The sequence below is a fragment of the Rhea pennata genome, chromosome 3 (assembly GCF_028389875.1).
Source record: "Rhea pennata isolate bPtePen1 chromosome 3, bPtePen1.pri, whole genome shotgun sequence".
NCBI classification, from domain to species: Eukaryota; Metazoa; Chordata; class Aves; order Rheiformes; family Rheidae; genus Rhea; species Rhea pennata.
Window position 1 is genome coordinate 75212747 of NC_084665.1, and position 20258 is coordinate 75233004.

The 20258-nt window shown below is 37.1% G+C and overlaps 1 protein-coding gene across 3 annotated transcripts in view; it reads right to left on the reverse strand.

Moving 5' to 3' along the window:
• DSE (dermatan sulfate epimerase) overlaps positions 1–20258 on the reverse strand; it is a 34602-nt gene continuing 14344 nt past the window's right edge. Inside the window, exons 4-7 of one of the 3 annotated variants that reach the window (XM_062570954.1) lie at positions 9833–10086; positions 5757–5996; positions 4212–4419; positions 1–3036 (exon numbers count right to left, since the gene is read on the reverse strand). In XM_062570954.1, the coding sequence (XP_062426938.1) occupies positions 1275–3036; positions 4212–4419; positions 5757–5996; positions 9833–10086 (2464 nt within the window). In that variant the 3' untranslated portion in view covers positions 1–1274. Of the gene's footprint in view, positions 3037–4211; positions 4420–5756; positions 5997–8815; positions 8833–9832; positions 10087–20258 lie in introns of those variants that run through there. The other 2 variants (XM_062570955.1, XM_062570956.1) reach the window with 2 other exon arrangements.

Sequence of the window (20258 nt, forward strand, 5' to 3'; positions counted from 1 at the left end):
CAATATTTATAATGTTTTTATTTAGCAAATGTACTGAAAGAATTATTTTCTTTTTCTGTAAAGATATACAGATATGCACCAATTCAATAGAGCTTCTGTTTTCTCAAACAGCTAAGATTTTTTTAAAAAAGTTTAATGAATCGAGGGGCTATATGTGGAGATGTCAAACTTATTTTTGTCATAAGCCATATGATTCCCAAATAATTGACCCATGGGCCACTAAAAGCTTGTAAAACACGTACTGGTGTGCTTTACAGAGAACAAACTGTTCAAATAGTTTTTACTGTCCTCTGTTGCCAGCCATGCGAACAGAAAAAATATTAAATACTTTCTAAATACTTCTTTTTCCATATTGGCAATTATTGAGGTTACCACAGGATGCCTTTGGTTTTTTTGTTTGTATATTCACAATTGCATGGAAGGACAGTGATCTAGGACATTTCCCTACTAAGATGTGCTCCAAAATATTAGAAAATCTTTGTGAAGGCTTAACCTCTAAAATCAAGAACGGACCTTGCAGCACTCACTCTTCTCCAGTCTGTACTTGGCTGAAAGAGAAAGTTTTTTGGTTTTTGTTTTTTTGCCTGTTTGTTTGTTTTTCCTGAGAATTGTATTCCCTTATACTTCAGGTTAGCCCCATATTTGCCTCCTGCTACTGTCTACTGAGTTGTGCCTTTCACTTTGTAAGTACTGACATAATTGCCATTTCCTACCATGCCAGATTGTAAAGCATGGAAAAGATGACCTGATATAAGGGTCTGAAATAATTGTGCAGGAGTGTCCCATATTGAAGTATTCTTTGGTTTGGCAGAGAGAAATGAAATCTACTGCTAAGGTCTGCCTTGCATACTCGTGTTTGAATGTCCTTGTCTCGACAGAACATGTATAGCAGCCTGAAATGAAAACTCACTGATACAAACCCAATTCTGTATATAAAAACAAAGCCCTTAGAAACAAATCTTTTAAAAGAGGGCTCATCTCACCAAAAAATTAATTACAGTTACATTACCGAACTCTGATGAACAAAGCATAACATTCCCTCAGATGTGAGGCCCAACTCAAAATATACTGGAGGAGTACTTATTAAGCACTTAGTTTTCTGAGAAATTCTTTGCTTGTCTTATTCCTCCATGCCTTCTGATCTGAAATCAAACTTCCCCTAGATGTTTATTGGAATGTTTCAGAAAAAGAACATAAATTTTGGCCCTATTAGGGTTAATGCTTTTGCATAGATATATATGACCATAAACTGGTCGACTAGTAGAGGTCTTCTGCTAACATTGTGACTGGGAACAGGAAGAATACAGCCACAATAATATACAGCTGTCTACTAAAAGTATTGCATACAGACATCTCTGGCCATGCAGTCTCTTGGCCTTCTGAAAATAGGTAAGCTGCATTGCCAACATGACAAAAAAAATAGCAATGTTGAGAATTAGAAAGAGGCGAGTATAAGAAGCTGATATTGATGGGGCACTGCTTCGAGCAGTTGTCACCATCTGTGCTAGCCCCGATCGGCCTTTGATTGACACACCAGTTTTGTGCTTCACATAAGTGATATCTGCAAAATCCAAAAGATCTTTCATTTCCTCATCTTCATCTACAGGCAACTCTTTTTGTGCTTGAGTCTGTGCCTTTTGTCGCACTTTTCTTTCATTTACCTCAATTTGTGCAAAAATGTCAGGAACAGCATCAACAAATTTGTAGCCTTTGGCTACCTTTCTATTTTTCTTTGCTCTGCCATGCTGCTGCTGCTGCCTCTGTGAGATTGCAAATATTCTGTCAATGGCCTCCTCTGTCTGTCTCTTATCTGAAAACCTCAGCAGGCGCTCAGCAGTCTTCCTAAAGCTAGCCGTGTTTCGTACACGAGACAAGATCTGCTTCTCAAGCTGCTGGAAAACAGGCTTAAAATGCTGCAGGTTCCTCTCCACAATCTCTACATAATCTTTCACTTCTGGCACTGCAGAGATCCTAATGGCAGAGGCTCGGTCAAAGACAATTTTCTGGCGGTCTGCAATAACCTGTGCCAAGCCAGAACGAGGGCCATCCTCAACTGTCCACAGGTAAACTGCATAAGCGTGCTCATTGGTGGTAACAAAAACATCCAGTTGTCGAGAACCCCCACGGACCGTGAAGCTCTGCACGTCAATGGAGGGCCCAATGAAAAGGTAAATGGCTCTTGTGACTGGGTGCCGCAAGAGGGTAGTCACATTCACGTAGTTCGTTCCGTTGTAAGGGTAACCCCGGGGATACATCCTTGAGGCAATGATGGCTTTCTCGCTGTGGCCAGTGTCATCCATCCAGTACATCTTATATATCCCATCGCGGTGCCTAATGAAAGCCCCATGGACCTCATCAACAACCGTCTCTTCGAAAGGCACATCCACATTGTGGAAGAAACTGGTCGCTGCCTCCAGAGGGCTGTCATCTTCCAGGTGGATTTGGTCTACCATCAATAAAAGCTGAGGGTGGAGAAGCACAAGGTTTCTTTGCAATTTTCTCAGCTTCAGCTTTGGATTGTAAGCACCTACTCCTTCACCCCTGATAAAAACCACCCCACTTTTCTCCATAGCAGCAACCACCCGTCCCTGGCAGTCACCAGCCAAGTCATGTTTATATTTCAGCCACTTTGAGGAACAGTCCTCTGTAATCTGCCCTTCCCATGGGGAAAAGCAGCTCTTGGACACAGCAGGGGAAAACATCAGTACGTTGTTTAAAAAAGTATATTTTGGGCCATATAGAGCTTCTGTTATGAAAGGTACGCCATTGGGAGCAAACGTAAAGGAGTTTTGGTCTGGATGTTCATGGCCAGCATTAAAGTTCCTCCATCCCTTGATCCACTCTTTGTACTTGTTCTTATGAACAATATCATATATTGCACGTCCTCCCAGCTTTCCTGACTTGAAGGAAAGGAAAGGCCTATTGATTTCAGCTGGCAATGCACTCCCGTAGGTTACCACTCCCCAGTCCTCAAAATAATGCAGCTTTGGAACCCCATAGTCTGGTGGAGGTACAGAGTGCAAACTTGCATCATACCTGCCAAGCAGATAAAAAAAAACAGTTTTAAAATCAATTGATCATTTCCATTATCAGCACCAGTACAAAACTCAAAACCCCCAACCCTCTGGTCTCATTTTTAAGCAGCCAAAATAAACAAAACCATCATTAAACTCTAAATATTTCTGCTATATAGTTTCTCATCAAAATTATTCTCTACAACTAACCAGGAAAAATCTGGAAGCTTGCCCTATAGGTAGTGGTTCTTGATGGAGAACCCCCTAAAAGCAGACTCCAATGCAAGTCCCTGTGGCCCAGGGAAAAGGCATTTTTTTTTGACTCGTGCATTTAAAAATATTCTTCCCCTTTGGCATCAAGAAAAACTTCTAAGCCTGTATTTCCAAGATTTCTGTGGAGACCCTAAGAGAAGAAAATGAGGGAATGGGGTCTATAGAAGAAAGATTCTGTAATTTGTAGATAACAAGCTGAAGGGTGCTTGGAGCCCAGTAAACATACATTTTTAATATACATATCATGAATATAAATGATACATATTTTTCTCATGATAACATTTTTCTCATAAGAGAGAAAAATGGAACCACATTGACCCTTCAGAAATGTATCTGCTCTCTCTACTGACTAAGAAAATGTATATGTTTATTTAAAGTCTCTAAACTTTTCATCTCTTATCTTTCACAGATTGACTAAATTGAGTAATCATATGAGTTAAGAAAGGTGTAAGTGTCATGGGAAAAACGGATCTAGTCACCTGCTGGCAATTTTATTCTAAGCATAATTTCCAAATTAGTGTGTGTACACACAGCTAAAAATAAGCTCACCTTTTACATTTCTTTCATACCATTTAAAAGAAAACTGTAAGTCTTGGCCTAACTAAAGAACATAAAAGATTAAAACAGATTTTTTTTAAGAAGATACATAGGGAAACTTCCCATCCTTTTGAAATCGTTTATATTCTATAAAAGCAACAAACGACAGAAGAAAAGCATAAAATATACTTGCAGGACAAGACTATGGTGTAATCCATAGCAGCACACTAGTGTATTTATGCAAAGTGAACATGTTCTGAGATGACCTGAGCCTCAAGACGCTCTCTCTCAGCTTCCACAGTTCAGAACAAATCTAAAGATAACGGCTTATCCCTAACAGCAAGCAGCTCTCACGTTTCTTTGAAGCTCACTCATTCCTTTCCATACCAGAGAAACTCGGTGTGGAGAGTGCACCACCTCTGCCCTTTGGATGGGGTCCCTGGGCCTTCCACCACGCGGTTCCTTCTGATCTGCTCTGCCAGCCAATTCCCGCTGCCGTTGCGCATGACGAATTTGTCGAGAAACACCAGCTGGCTCTCTGGCCCGTAGAACCAGTTATAGTTGGAATCTGCGATGGCCACAGTTCTCTGAAATCCTTGGGAAAAAGTTAAAAGACATGTAAAGAGGAACAAAATACATGCACAAAGATATATTTGTAGAGTGGTGATGAAGCCAAGCAGTACAAACAGACACAAACATAGTCCTGTAAGATGCTTACAGGCCTGCTCTTGGCTACAGGTAGCTAATATGCTACAAAAACATAAAAAGAAATATCCTATTTACTTCTTTTCCTCACTCAAATCTGTCAAAGATAACTTTCTCTTTACAGGTCTCACTTTTGCCATTCCTTACATGTCTGTACTGGCATGTCAAAGCTGCGCTCATCACCCCTTGGATACACAACTAAATCTTATTTTTTTACAAATCAGCTGCCATAAATGGAATTCCCTGCCTGAAACACTCTGCTTATGCTGAACTGCAGTTATTAATGCCCATTAAAGTTATCCTTCTATCTTTTCAACCAGGAGTTTTAAAAATACAAGTTCCTAATGAATTGACCTTCAAATAATCAATACAAAACCATCAATCAAAACTTGCAAGGTTACCCTGAAACTAAAACTAAAACTTTTCTCCAAAAGCTAGAAGATGTCGGCTATACTTATTAGCTAGTAACTGTTTTCATATTTGTACTTCTCCATCTTTGCATAACAACTAGAACTTCAAATCAGAGATGCTAAAATACACTGAGAGACACTGGAGAGATCTAGCATGAATACAGAAATAGCAAAAAGACTACACAATAAGCCTATTAGCAATCCTGATATTTTTGTTTTGCTCTCATATTAACAGAAGAAAATAATTTATGTATCCTTGGGTGGTACTGAGAAACCTATCGAGTCAATTATATTTTCCATATGAAAAATATTTTAATAAAATAACAATTTTCAATAATAAATTTCAATCTTTTGTGGAAAATCTGTTGCTCATATAAAACTTTCCTGTTCTTTGTGGATACTTTTACATTGGCTTCATCATTTGCTTTTCCTTTCACCAAATATTTTTCCTGTGATGAGGAAGATTATTGTGATTAGTAAGAGCTTCAAAGAATATTAAATATTCTAAATATATAAAGAATATATAAAACCTCAGAAATACATGTATTTCAAACTTTGAAAAATGAAATCAAATTTTGGAGCATTGATTTTTCTCCCAAACAATGTTCCCATCTTTTGACTGGTTCTAAAAGCCAGAACTTAAGTAACAGTCATGTTTACTAAAGAGTGATAAACAAGGCTACCACTGTTTCTATGGATGATGAAGGTACAAGAAAATCCAAATGAAAGATTATTGAAAAATGGCCTACTTCAAGTAGGAAATTTACTGCTGCTTTAGGAATTATAAGATATATCTTCATTGATCCAAATGACCTACCTGGTAGGATAGTCCTATACATGAATGCAAAGTGCTGCTTGAGCCAGGGGTGGCCGAAGTGATTGATATCAAAGTGCCTTTGGACAAGAAATATGTACTGAAACAGAGATCTGGTTGTGTAGCTGCCATAAGCCACCCCTTCATAGAGGGAGCCATCTGTAACCTCTTGGAGCAGGACTACTGACTTCTCCATGATTGCCAGCACTTGCTTGGTCCACAAATATGCTTCCTGAAGATAGCCTGAAAGAAGAAGATAATGACAAATCGTCATCTTATACCACCACAGAGTACTGATTACATTATCTGTGCTCCAACAGTGGGATCCGTCACAGTCATAAATCCACAGGGCGGCTGCTGGGTCTCTAAAATACAACTGTTGCTGCAGCAACTCTGCAGCTGTAGAGTGAAAAATAAAATAGTATATTTAAGCACAGTAGAGCAAGGTTAACTGAGCAAAGACTGGGATTATGTCTTCTGTTTTAAAAGGAAAATTTCTATAATGTATTCAGAACATGCAGAAAGGGAAAAGCCATGCCAGGATTATTTATTGCATTTTAAATTGAAGCAGTATGATTTACTGCAAATTTGTTAAGTTTACAGTTCCCACTAGAGGGCTCCAATAATGCAAATATTCTAATCAGTCATTTTTCAGCATGATACGTCCTGTTCAACGTGTTGTTCAATCAAAAGGGTTATTTACAATAGGAATTATTTTGGAAAAGATTTGCATAGTTAATTTCCTGTCCAGATTCAGGAGTAGGAATGATTAGTTTGAAATTACTCTTCCAACTAGATTAAGTTTAAACCTTTGTGTAAACAAGACTTAAGTATTTACTTTCTCCTACAGAGAGGACTTTCAGAGATCTCATTATTTGGGTCAGTTCTGTACAATTCAAGAACTGGGAAGAGGCTGCCAGAAGTCCTTCTCAGAGCATGTCTGTCCTCACCAAAAAAGCATGCACAAGCAGCGCATTAACGTACTGCAGAAGGACGTGTGTTTTGAAGGAAGCACGTGGATCCACTCCGGCTAATTTAGCAGTCCCACAGCTACATGCCTTTTCTTAATTTCTTTTGGATTCCCTGGCAAGAGAGGGAGGACTAAAACAGAGGACAACTAGCTCACACTTTTCATGGCCACCTAGTGTCTACCCAGCTCGATATGTCTGGGCATAGATGTAACTGGCCTCAACTCCACCATCTATCATAGCTCGGCTTTACAGCAGCTAGCTTACATTACATCCCACTGTCTGGCGAATCAGTGCCCGCTGAATGAAGTTTTAATGTCAGAGGACATTCAAACCTGCTACTATAAACGTTTCATTCCATTGCCACAGTTACTACATTTATGCCCAGTACAGTGATGAGCAATTCAGATTTCCTACTAGTCAAGGCTGCCAAATTGCGCTCAGTTAAAGAAGAGGAAAAAATTGCAATGCCCAAGTTAAACAGACAACCTGATTCTAACGTAGCATTTTTCTCCACTGGCTGAAGAGAGAGTTATTATGAGCAGGAAGGCTTGAGTAACAGCAGCAGGTGACACTACTTCTACCTACAACTAACTTAACACTGCCTCGCTACACTGACAGAGCTGGGCACCGCGGGACTTTTTTGGAATACAAGCCCAAATACTCCACTTTCTCTTTCCCCCGTGACTTAACAATCACAATAGGTACTTTTGACTATTCTCTTCCTTTTCAAATTTATGCATATTCTCATGATTCAGCCTAGTGCACTTATTATTTGGAGATATATAATAAATTCCTTTTACTTAGTTTATGTTGATGCTATAACAACCCTATACTTACAGTACATTAAAAGAACAATAATACATTAGAATAAAAAAGACATAGTACTCTGTCAGCTAACAGGGATGTCACAAGAAAACAAATTAATCCAAGTACACCTATAATTAGCAGTATACACAACAAATTAGGCCTTACTCTAGTTTCTTTTTCAAACATAAGAGTTTTTATTTTAACCGAAAAGATTTTAATATATGTGGGTACTTAGAATTCACTTAAATTAAGTTCATTTCTTAGCACTATGACAAAGTTTATAAGCATCTTTAAACATGCTATTTAATCGCTGCATACTTCAATCGTCCATAAAAAGTTGAACGCAATGCTTAAAATTATTTCCTTAAATGTTAAACTTTAAGAGAAAGGAATTGGCAATTACTGTGCATTTGATACCTGATATTATGTTTATAAATACATATCTCTGTGTATCCCTCCCTCTCCACCCTTGTTTCCTTTCTTCTCTGCAAAACAAAACAAACAAACAAACAAAAAAAAGTCTTTTATATTGAAATGAAAATGTTTAAGAAACCATTTTAAATTATTTGACTTTTATCTTAATATTTTATTTTTAATTATCATCCAAAATACATGAGTTGAACTTCTATTTTTTAAAAATAAAGTAACTCTAAAATGAAAACAACTAGATTTTTGGTTGGTCATGTACAATCTGGAAGTTGGAACCTATTTTCATTTAAAAATCAGCATTAATTAAAAATTGCTCAAATATTGCTGACTTTGCCCTTTTTTTTTGCACACCTTCCCCCCCCCCCAAGTTTGGTGAAAAAAATATTGCTCCACTTTATTTGTGGTGTTACCACTGTTTGGTACAAAACATACTTATCATCTATATGCTAATGAAAAACAGAATCATCTCTAAAACTGCAAACTTTCTGCAACAACCCAAGAAGCAGGAAAGGATGGAATTATGAGGAATTTAGGAAAACCCACTGAAATAAACTTGATCTTACGTCTCCAATTTGTGAAGGGAAAGATAGGAGGAAAGGGGATAATTTCCACATACACTCTCATTGCTATTCAGCATGTGTTCATTAAATGAATAGGTTTGTTACGAAAAATGAGTAACAAAAAGGTGACCCCCCCCAGAACTGTAGGTTCCACAGTTTTCCATACAAAATCCTCAGTTATCCGAGAGCTCCCACTCTGTGCAGATGTGCCTTTGCTTGGCAGAGCTGAACAGCTTGGTAACACCATCCGGCTTAGATTTTCCTTCCCTTGCAGCAAGTAGCTCCATTGGGCACCGTGTTTTCAAAAGGCTTCTACCACATAACAAAAAGGTATAGTCTATATTAAATAATCACTGGATAAAATGTTGATGCATTCTTACAAGTAGGAGCTGGCTCCATGGCTTCCCCCTCTCAGGCAAGTTTAGAGTCAGGATTTCTTATTTGCTCTTTCTCTCTGACTCTTTGAGTCTTGCGTTTTCTTTCACGCAGCATAGCAGCGAAATAGGAGGAGAGGGACAGTCCCTGGGTAGAAGAGCCAAAAGCATTTGGTGAGCGTGCTCTTCTGGGAAATGGGAAAAAAGGGATTAAGTCCTCCATGCAAAGAATAAGGTTGCAGCTGGCTTGGATGAAGGCTCAGGAGAGCAATAGTTCAAAGGGAGAAAGGTAAAGCCCAGCTCATCTCTTTGAAAAATGGGACATCTGAAAGGAAGGGTCCCAAGCCATGGCTCTTGAGCAGATAAAAGTACATCTTTGCAACTGTTTTAGGGGAGATAGGACAGAGGTCTTGGAGCTAACTGAAGGTTATCCGGTCGTGTTGCCCCCATGCGCAGGATGCTTCTGATCACAAGCTTTCTCCATGTGTTGTGTAAGGAGACTATGTGTACCACTCAAAGAGAGCAAAGGTGGTAGAATGAGCTCTTTATTGAGTTTGCTCTGAAAGTGCTGTATGTAAATCTGAACTGGCTACATTATGCACAAGGGAATTTTTAATGATTACAAACAGTGAGTTAAGAATCAATTAGATAACTAACTTTATATACACACATATGTATGCATACATATTACACCTTGCATGACTGTCCACAGACTTTTAGTAGACCATATTTTCCTAAGCAGTGTAGGGGCAAACCAAATACAGCCATGCTTGCAGGAGCACACAAAGCAGCACGCCTTTACAGCTGGCTGTGTCAGATGCTGAGCGCTTACCGTGGAAAGCACAGAAAAAACATTTGTATCAGTTCCCGAACTTAACTGCATAAACTGCATTCAGTCTATACACTTTAGAAGAATGTTCCTATGGTTTAGCACCTACCTTGATTCATCAGAACCAGGCTCCCAGCCAGCAGGGCCACACAATTGGTTGGCTGGTGGTTATGAAGGTACTGGAAACCCCATCCGCGTCTGTACGATGTTTCATACATGTATCCTGAAGCATTGGCAATCACCTCAAGAAATCTCTCCTGTTGAGTCTTGCTGAGATAGCTGTATAAGAAGTCATAAGCAGTGGCAAAACCAACTAAGGAGTGAGCAAGAGGGACCTCATCCCACGGAGCATCCTTCACTAGCCTGTCAATAAAGAAACATGTCAACTAATTGAATAACACTTTTTTTTTCTCTCTCTCTAACCATTCTGGTAAACGTATATGTGTATATGACTTAATGTCTTTGAGGTTAGGCAACTCATTCTGAATTTTAACACAGTAGTGAGCTACTTAAGTCTCTGAGACCATTTTATTCTTTCCCAAGTATGGGGACTTTTAACTTTCAAAGTTTATTAATTTCATTACATTAAGTCATTAAATATTAAAACTGTGTTTGTGATATTATAGGTTTTGCTGGGAGAAACAGATTGGAAAAAATTTGAATCTATTTATCTAAAGCAAGATTCACAACATTTTTCTAAGAAAGCAATATCCCACAATTTATGCACGTCCAAAAATTTATAACTTTTTCTTTCCAAAGGAGCCTAATGTTGATAAAAACATCCTGAACAGTGGCTTTAAGTGAATCTTCTTTAAAAAAAGTTTAATAAAATAATTCAAAATGATGTTTCTTAATTTCACAAATGCATTCAAGGGTAGAAGTAGAAATGAAAAAAAATATTTTCATAACTATGGTTCAGATTAACATACTTAATAGTATTAAAAACAGCATTACCTTAAAAATAGGTAAAAGGCTGCTACTCAAATTATTTCCTAGGAACTACATGCTTGTATCAGATGATTATGATGAGCTTAGCAAAATAGTGAATTTATAACAAGAAAATTCCTACTGGGTGGGAGAGGTAGCACAGAACAAGTATTTATCTTTAAACTAAGAGAATATTGAGTATCAAAGCACTTAGTTTTGCATCACTGAGAATATATTTAGGCCGTAGTTCTACAAAACAGAAAATGTGAAGGAAAACATATTGAAAAAAAATCTCAATTTGATAGAATAAACAACTGTGTTTTCATGGTTGGTCTACTTTGCCACACATTTTTGTTACATAAATGAATTTTAAATTGTTGAGATGAGACAGTGACCTACTGCAATCAGTGAAAATTGTGTTGTGCCCTTAAAGATGTGCACCCTCCAATCTCCACTATTCTATAATTCTACGAATATGACTGCATCTTAGGTTTGTAAAACAGATGAGAAAAAAATACCAGAAAAGAAAGATTTTTAAAAAAATTCCTCATTCTGCTATGGGGGCACTTACTTGCATTCAAAAGATGTCAATAAATCACATTGAAACTACGAATATCAGCTTAGAACACTACAATTGTGGTAAAATATAAGATATAGGAGTGAGAAAAATGACCTTTAATTTTTGTGTCACTATGCCTAACATCATTGCAAAAACTTATAATAAACTTGGCAAAATCACGTCAGTATGTAAGAAAAGCCTCTATAGCCTTTCTTATTAGCTAAATATCCAAAACATGGAAGCATTCACCTTCTCTCAGCTTGAATTTGGTCTTATGCTGAATGAAGTTTTGTGTTCATTTCCAGTTTTTACTTTTTTCTCATCAATTTTAAGCTAAATATGTGAATGAATTCAGCATTTACTTGCACAGCAGGATCTGACCTCTTCTTGAACCTGAGTTTTTACTGGATGAGATTCTCTTCTTTGCATCATTTTGCTTGTTTCTTGGTCATCAGGCAAACATTGATGGGAAGAGGTTATGACTGATATGAAGACAGACAGCTAAAAGTGTGCTAAACAAATAACCATCGAAGCTTTGGGAAAAAACATTCTAGAAATTTATTACTGATCCCCAAACCCACATTATATTCTCTGCAGTTTTGTCATGAACATTTCTCTGTCATTTTGTTCCCATCCAACTTTTAAAATTATCAGTGAAGGCTTCTGGACAAGTGAAGTAAACCTTTTTAATCATATTTTGGGTTAGTTGTTGCTGGAAAAAAATTATTGGCCTGTCAGTCAAACATTGACATGCTTTACTTAGAAGCTCATTATTTCCATTTGACAATGACAAACATTTCCAGATAAATGAGAAGAAAACCTAGCTAAATTAGGCAAGCAATTCTTCCTATTCTCCAGGTATCACCAAGCCACAGAAATTGAAAAACTGTTTTAACTGGTTATTTGTCAATCTCAGTTCTGTGTCTGCAACTCTATTTCTGCTTTTTTGTCTTTGATTATCATTAAAAAAGCTCTTAACATGTTGTTAGTCATACATATTCATAAAAATAAAATTATATTCTACTGTGTTATATGGTATGTTCATCAGTGTCAGCAATCCCTTGAAACATGAGCATACCTTTGAACAACTATATCACAAATCCTAATTTCAAAAGTATATTTTATTTTACTTTTTACTAAACCTTTGCACATTCAAAAATAAAATTCAGCTCAAATGGGTACAGGAAACACCACTTTAAACGCCTTAGTTTGGAACAGTTAAAATGTGCTTGAGGTTTAATTATACATTAGGAAAAAAGAGAACAATGAAAGAATTTGAGTTAAATGAAAACACTTAATTCAAAGAAGTTAAGTATCCTTATAATAACATTACAAATTGTTAACTGGAATGAATTAAAAACTATTTGATGATCTTTGCCTTGCTTTATCTGAAATGGGACATGACAATGGATTGATTTTGCTGTAAATTTTGTTGTTAAGATATACACTAACTTTATTTTTGCATGAAATTCTACATAAAACTCGATAGTAAAAGATATTACATTAATCTCTGTGGCTATCATTTCTAATAGAATGGAAAATATTCCTCTACACAAAAAGTGCTAAACTGATCAATTATGACTTCATTTAAATTCGCTTTTGCAGCAAAAAATACCTTCAGTGTAAAAGAACTTAGATTTCCTAAGCCTGTACGTTGTCATAGTTACGTGCTCCAGGTTGCACAATGTAATTTTTTAATTACTTCCCTCAAATTACAAGCAAGTCTTACATGCAGTTTCACAAAGGAGATGCATACAATTACAAAAAATTAAAGACGAGGATTTAAAGAACCTCAGTCTTATAAGCATACAGAAAACTCAGCCAACATTTGTACTTAAAATGAAGCTCCTTTGTAAATAATATCTCTTTAATGGGTATAAATCACTGTACCTGCATTACTATAATTTCTATGGAACTAAGCAGTGTCCAGAAACCAGTAGGTAAAATGAGCCACAAGAAGAATGGTCAAGTGACAAAAGCACTAAATGCTTTTGGCATCAAAATTCTGCTCTCGTTTTTCAAGTGGATTGCCAGTGTCAACTTTGGTAAACAGCCTGGCTGACAAAGCACGGGAACGAGTGGCACCGTAGGGCTGCACTGAACGTGCTCTGCGGAGAAACAGCTTTCAGGGCTATCTATCAACTGTGTTGTATTGAAGTATTAATGAAAATCTGGGCATATTTATAAAGTTGAGTAAAAATATGCCAATGATTTGCAGGATAACAGGAATTTTCTAATCCTTCCAAGAGTAAAATTGAACATCAGATGCTATGAACCTCAACTTAGTGATTAACTGGGTTTGAAGAATGCAAGTAAGAAGTTTTATCTCAATGCCTGTATTAGCTTCTTTTCTCTTTTAAGGTATCATATGTTAGAGAAAAGAATCCAAGATTTAAAGAAAAGAATCCAAAGTAAATAAGAATATCTGTAACAGGTTTGGTACAGATCAACTACTCAGTCACAAGCATAAACAATTTTAACAAAGGTAGCTATTGCAAAAACACTACAAGATATTTTAAAAACAAGAAAACCACACATACATCCCTACAGATGGTGATAAAAAAAAAAAAAAAAAAAAATCTTACACACCCTATACTGTAGGTATATATATATTTAGAAAAGAAGCTTATCTGGAAACTTGAGAAGGCTTTTAAGAGAGCTAGAGGTAATGAGTGGTTCCTTTGCCTCCTTCTGAACTCCAGAAACATTCAAAACTATGTACAACTTTTCACATTCAAGATCTGCTGTCTGGACAAATGCTGCAAATAGCAGTAGACAAATATGGGCCTGAGAGGTTTTTTATGTTCTCTTCATCTTTGCTACATAAAATATTTTTAGCTACTTGATTTTAGTAAGTGAGGTTTTGATATAAATCTCCATGAAGAAACTGTGAAGAAATCAAACTTTATGAATAACGTAGTTTTCTTACATGTTTTGAGAATTTTAGCACAGTGATAGACAGTGTCTGGTTTAGATTTACAACGTTCTAGTAAATGATGTAAATGATGAATCTGAATGGGGAATATGTTGGGAATCAGTTCTTCAATCATCAATATATGATGTAACAAAGCACCAAAAATGTACTACATTGTCCAAAATTAAGTGTGCACATACTTAATAGGATTGCCTGCTTTCATAAAATATATAAACTATATACAGATTAAGATAGGAAGTAAAGATCAATGTCCTGTCCCCTTGAAAAAACAAAAGGTGTGTATATTACACACACACAGACACAGAGATCAGAGATATATATAAGTGGTAAGATCACCTCAACATTCTTCTTGAGAACATTACTAATGCCACCAATGTCTATTCCTTCAGTAGGAACAATTTTACATATTTTTTCCCTTATTTTTCTCTACTAAGAACTATTTTCTTTCTGAGATCAAAATACAAAAATATTAGCATTTCTTTAATAAATATTAGTGTGTGTCGGAGAGGGGGGATAATTTCTATCTGCCCATTTCAAGGTGGGATTTAAATCAGATTCTCCCACCTCAGTGAATTCATTGCTCATAGTCTATGGGATATTTAGAATTGCCTTTTTTTCACCTCACATTCTTACATACAAATTGAAGCAAACAGGAAACTAACAGTCTAACCTGAGAAACAGAATAACCCCCCTGGGTAGTTTGATACCCGATTTCCAGAGCCTGTGCCAATCAGTCAGGTAAAAAACATACTTGTAGTGCATTGAGATGCTACCCAGCTTCCACATGGTGACTAGCTAACAGCACGGTTGAGCTTAATGCATGTAAAACATCAAATGCGGATGCAAATGTGGCGTGTCACTGGGAAAACTCCTGATTCTGAATTCAACCGTATAATTGTATGGACTTGCTGTTGACCACTGCAGTGCCCCAGCACTGCATAAAAGCTATTGCTGTCACACGCTCCTGGGGCAGCAGGCAGAGCTTTAAAACTCCCTGTCAGGCAAAGAAGAGAAATACTCTTCTGTGTCCGGGAGGAGGATACATACCGAGGCGGGGTGCACACACCAATGGGAGTGAGACCACCAGCATTTATTTTTTAAACTAGAGTTGATTTCTAGTATTTTTCTTACAAAGTCTCCAAAATGAAATATTTTGACATGCTCAAATGAGATATTTTGCTCACTAATGGAACTATATCTTTCAATTTTTGTATTGGAGAGAAAACAGAAAAATCCTTGAAAAATTCTATTTGATCCAAAACAATCTTTTAACTTTCAACTTGTCAGCATTTTTCTGTTTGACTGCCAAAACAAAAGCCCTATTGTCTGCATAACCTAAATGCTTGGTCATTTGCAACAACTGCTGCAAAAATTTTAAAAATTTAAAAAGTCCTTGAAAAAAATGATGATTTATATTTCCGGGTGTCTGGAGTGAAACATAACAAGCTTGCTCCTGTCCCTTTACCGGTTGTGTTTCAGCAACAGTCACCCAGACATGCTCTTGAAGTTCATTTCAGCTCAGTTCACAGGCAGATGGGGAAAGTAGTGTTTAAATGTAAAGGGCTAAATTCATCTTGCAAAAAAAACTGACATATTTTTCAGTAAGTTTAAGAGCCTATTACAAAAGTAGGGCTGTACAGTTTAGGTGGAGGGGGGCAACTAAAACTCTGCTCCTTTTCTGGAAACTTTCAGCTACTTCCTAACCTCTTTTTCTCTCTTTTTCCCCATGGGCTTATATTCTTCATTCTACTGCTTCTAAAACTTCTTTCATATCCTTTTCTCTCCTTGTTCTCTTTGATCACAAGAACAGTCCTTTTCAAACTGGGCTTCTACTTAGTATCATCATGATCCTTATGTGCTGCTACATTAAAAGTAAGGACCAAACTTGTTTTAGTAGTTTGCCATATAAAGCAGATGGTAATTTATTTATATTATTATTTCAGCTGACTACCTAGTTCTTTTTATAGTAAATGTTTATACCAGACACGCCACAAAGTGAGCTCCCTATATTTACCACAGAACTTCAGTTTACCACTTTACCTCCTTGAGAATTAATCTGGAACTATATATTAAAAAAGAAAGTGTAAAACAAACTCTTCAAACTTCAGCTCGCCATTTTAATTTCAAACAGTCATGCACAATTTCTATTTTTAAATGCTACACATGAAAAAGAGAAAAACAACACGAGGGTCTGATATTTCAGTTACTAACATAATATATATTCTAGACATCAAATTCATCTTCCTACTCCTTCTTTTCTTTTTCTCCTTCCCCTTAGGAAGACTATCTCAGCATCCTCCAAGCTTCCTTTATACTAGTTTCTACAGCGTCCTCTTATAAAACCCTACAAAGTACTGTCTGAATATGACTGATGGTTGATTATTGCAAGTCAAACAGATGTTCTAAAGTTGTGGTATCAGCATAGAGACTTGCTCTATTTCAACTTAGAGCATGTGAATTTATTTTATTCATACATTTATCTGAACATTTAATTATTTATACATCATCATTGTATACTGATCAGCACTGAGCACTCTCTGGACACTAACAGCAGCAGGCCTGTAGCATGCTCCAATACTTCTAATAGACAAGAGCTAGCAGAAGGCTATAGGGTTGGTGGTTAATAAGAAATACCAGAAGGGTCACAGATTTGCCATGCCAAAGACTCGGGTTAGTTTCTACTTATTCGCTGCTATTTTCTTGGAATGTTTGCACGTGCTTAACAGCAATTATCTCCCCTACGAAACCCATGAAGTAAGGCTCACTGTCAGATCCTCACCTCACTGTACAGCAGTAAAGTATTTGTGTTCAAAAGTGGTACATGAACTACACGTAACAGCAACAGCAAAAGTGCTGAAATCTGGCAATTCTAAATGGTAAAAAAGGGTGCACAATTTGCGAACAGCTAAGGTACTTGCACAGGCTTAGTAAAGAAAAAAGTGCCTCATTTCTTTGTCCAAAACATAAAATCTAACTAGACTCTTATTTCTACATGATGTGTGACTCTAATTACATCACTTCAGTCAGTTCTGCAACGGGCTTCGACGGCATATGGAAAGAATCGCTAGTACAGATCCCCTCGGCCAAAAACACACTTTTGGCAGGGAGGGTTCCAGAGGCAAGTGACTGATAGACAAAATGCCAGAAAGCTAATCTACATACTCCGTTTTCGCTAAAATAAAATAATGTGGCTTATATTTAAGAACAAACTTTCTCAAATATTTTAGAAACCTTCTAGATATTGAATCCCAGGAAAAACAGGCAAATTATTTAACACTATTTAATTTTTACAGACAGAAATAGCAAATGTCCATCTATTTTTATTGGAATACTACTGCATTACGTTTTCCTGGTCTTGCTAGTCTCCAAAGTATTATCTGTTCCCATATTATTTTTAATATAGTTAGCTATTAGCCATTGACTCTTTGTTTATTTTAAAATATAAACCCATTCCAGGATATAGCAATTACTGATGCTCTGTTATGAGTAACATGTCTCTCAACATTGGTTGTTATGACAAACAGCTCAGCTTCTGCCAACCTACATGAATGGGAACTCAATTAAGGTTTACTTTATCATGACGTAGAAAATTACCATTGCAATAGATGAGAGGAGGCATAAGTGTTTAATTGTATCAACTTTACTATAATTTCACCCTGATCGACTGGACTATTTTGGGGCTATAGGAGATTCTCATCAATATAAGGATGAAATTTAAAAAGCTAGTCTCCTGAAAAGCTGGGACAATACCCAGTGACACTTGAGACTGGATTTATTTTATCTCACTACTGCACACACTACCAAAATATACTTTTGCTTTGTGTTAAGGCTTACATCTTATTTAAGATCGTTAAAAATATTAATGAAAACTTATGCAAATAGATATTTCTGAAGTTCTAGAGTTATCTTAGAATCAATAGCATTTCAGCAGAAGTAAAAAGAAATTCAGATTATATTACTGAAAGAATCAAGCTACCAACAAGGAATCCATACAAGGTGGCCAGATTTAACTTTTCAAGATGTATTGATGGAACCCTCAGAGATAAGAAGGCATTTTTAGGGCAACTTACAGGGCAGAGTAGGTATCTACAGTATGTAAGTCTCAGAAAAGAAAAGTTCCTGCAGACTAGGCATCTTACTGATACCTTTCTTGAACAAGCTCTCTTTACTGATGACTTAGATTAGAGACTAGAGGAGACGAGACAGACTGCTCTCGCAGCATTTGGAGCTTTAAGCTGTGGTAGCACCAATGCCACTCCTTCCTTCTGCCCTCCTGGTCAGATCATATTTATACTCAGTTATTTAATAAGTGTAATGTTATTAATTATCTGCAATATTTTCCTCAAATCCAAGGCAAATTAAATATTATTATATATACTGAGGAGCAATTTTTGCTATAATTCCATTACTGTGATACTGCAAGAATAGTTCGTGTACAGTCTTATACCACAGTTATCTTCATAAGATTTAAATGCCTGTCAGTAGTGATTAGGCAACATCTCGTATTTGCTATATTTTAGATAGTCCTCGTTCCTAGTCTTATTCTAAGTGGAGAAATTAGTGCAGTAACATGTTTGGTGATACTTTTTAGTTGACTTTCTTAAGAAAAATAGATTTACATTATCATGTTTCTGTCTATCCACTCCTTTTACTTCTGAATCTCTTGATCTGTTTTAGCAAAGCTGGACAGAACAGTACATGCCTCAGAGATGTTATGTTGCTACAGCTTTCCAGAAAATTGCTGTTGGACAAGGGAGAGGGACACCTACTGCTGCCATCAGTGATGGAAAAGCTATAGTGTAAACTCCACGTGTACAGTACTTTCAGTCATAAGTTCCCTGGGGAAAAACAACAACAACAAAAACGGAAACCAAGTCCATGTTTTTGTCACGGTGTTTGAAAAACTGGCCACTCTGTGTGCTTGGGGGCTGCACAAAGGGCTCAGCAATATTCCCTATGTTTCTGCTTACCTCCCTCTGAACTTCCCTTCCCAAGCTCACTATACCCTCTTCTTCTGTAAAGCAGAGAACCCCAATTAAAGCTCGATTGTCAGCTGAATGACATGGCTACCTCAAGAGGGACAGATGGAAAAAGGATGGCTTATCTTTGATTGAAGTAACACAAGATACTTGCTTTAAAGGAACAGTATTTTTTAGGGGTAAAGATTATCAAAGCCAAGTGGAAACAGGATATCTGCTCAGTTCTGACCAGCAGCAGGTTTAGCTGGGACAAAGGCGAGCATTATGCTAAGGACCCGAGGAACCAAAATTATTCCAGGGCAGGAATCACAGGAGATAAAGAAATGGAATGAGGTCATTATAACAGTGAGCAAGACAGCTATAAATGAGAGGTCCACTACTCACAAAATTACTTGCTTCATTTTCTTATTCTATTAAAACAGAGACGAAAATTATATAATTCTGTGTTCACACTAAGCAAAGCAAGGTAAAAACAAGTGTGAACAACAAAACTAGGGAGGAAGCTGTCGAGTTTTGGGGAAGTCTGTACGTGCTGTTGCAGATGGTTACACAACCTGGGATCTACCTCTGTAAAGCTCTGTCCCTGTGCCAGAAGAAAGATTGTCATACAGATTGCTTTCCAGGACATGAGGTGAAATGAAGGTAGGACAAGGCTTTGCATCGCTATGCTTCTGTGGCAGATTTTGCTAATAAACACCATCTTGTTATGTTACTATTTTTCTTCCTGATTCCCATGTGTCCACTCTTCTGTGTCATGCAACCAACATAAATCCGGTGTGTCCCTTCTCCCTCCCATCATCTCTTTTGTCCTAGTTCCTATATTTCTTTGACATTTAACTCCTAAATACTTGGTGTTGGGGGACCCCAACACTGCTGATGCCTTTTAAACTATGGATCTCAAGTCACGCCAACATAATCCAGCATATTTCCAATGACTGTCCCTGGTTGGACACCATTTATAGGATACTACTAGCTTGTCCTTTCCCCACAGAAGGTAGGTAAATAGCTGTCTGAGTAATGAATACTGCTTGAACAGCTAAATACTTCCTCTTGTGCTGACTTGCAACCTGATTCGAACTTCTGGTGAGCTGCTAACAACACGGAGCTGTAGGACAGTAGCTGCTGCAGAAGGGAG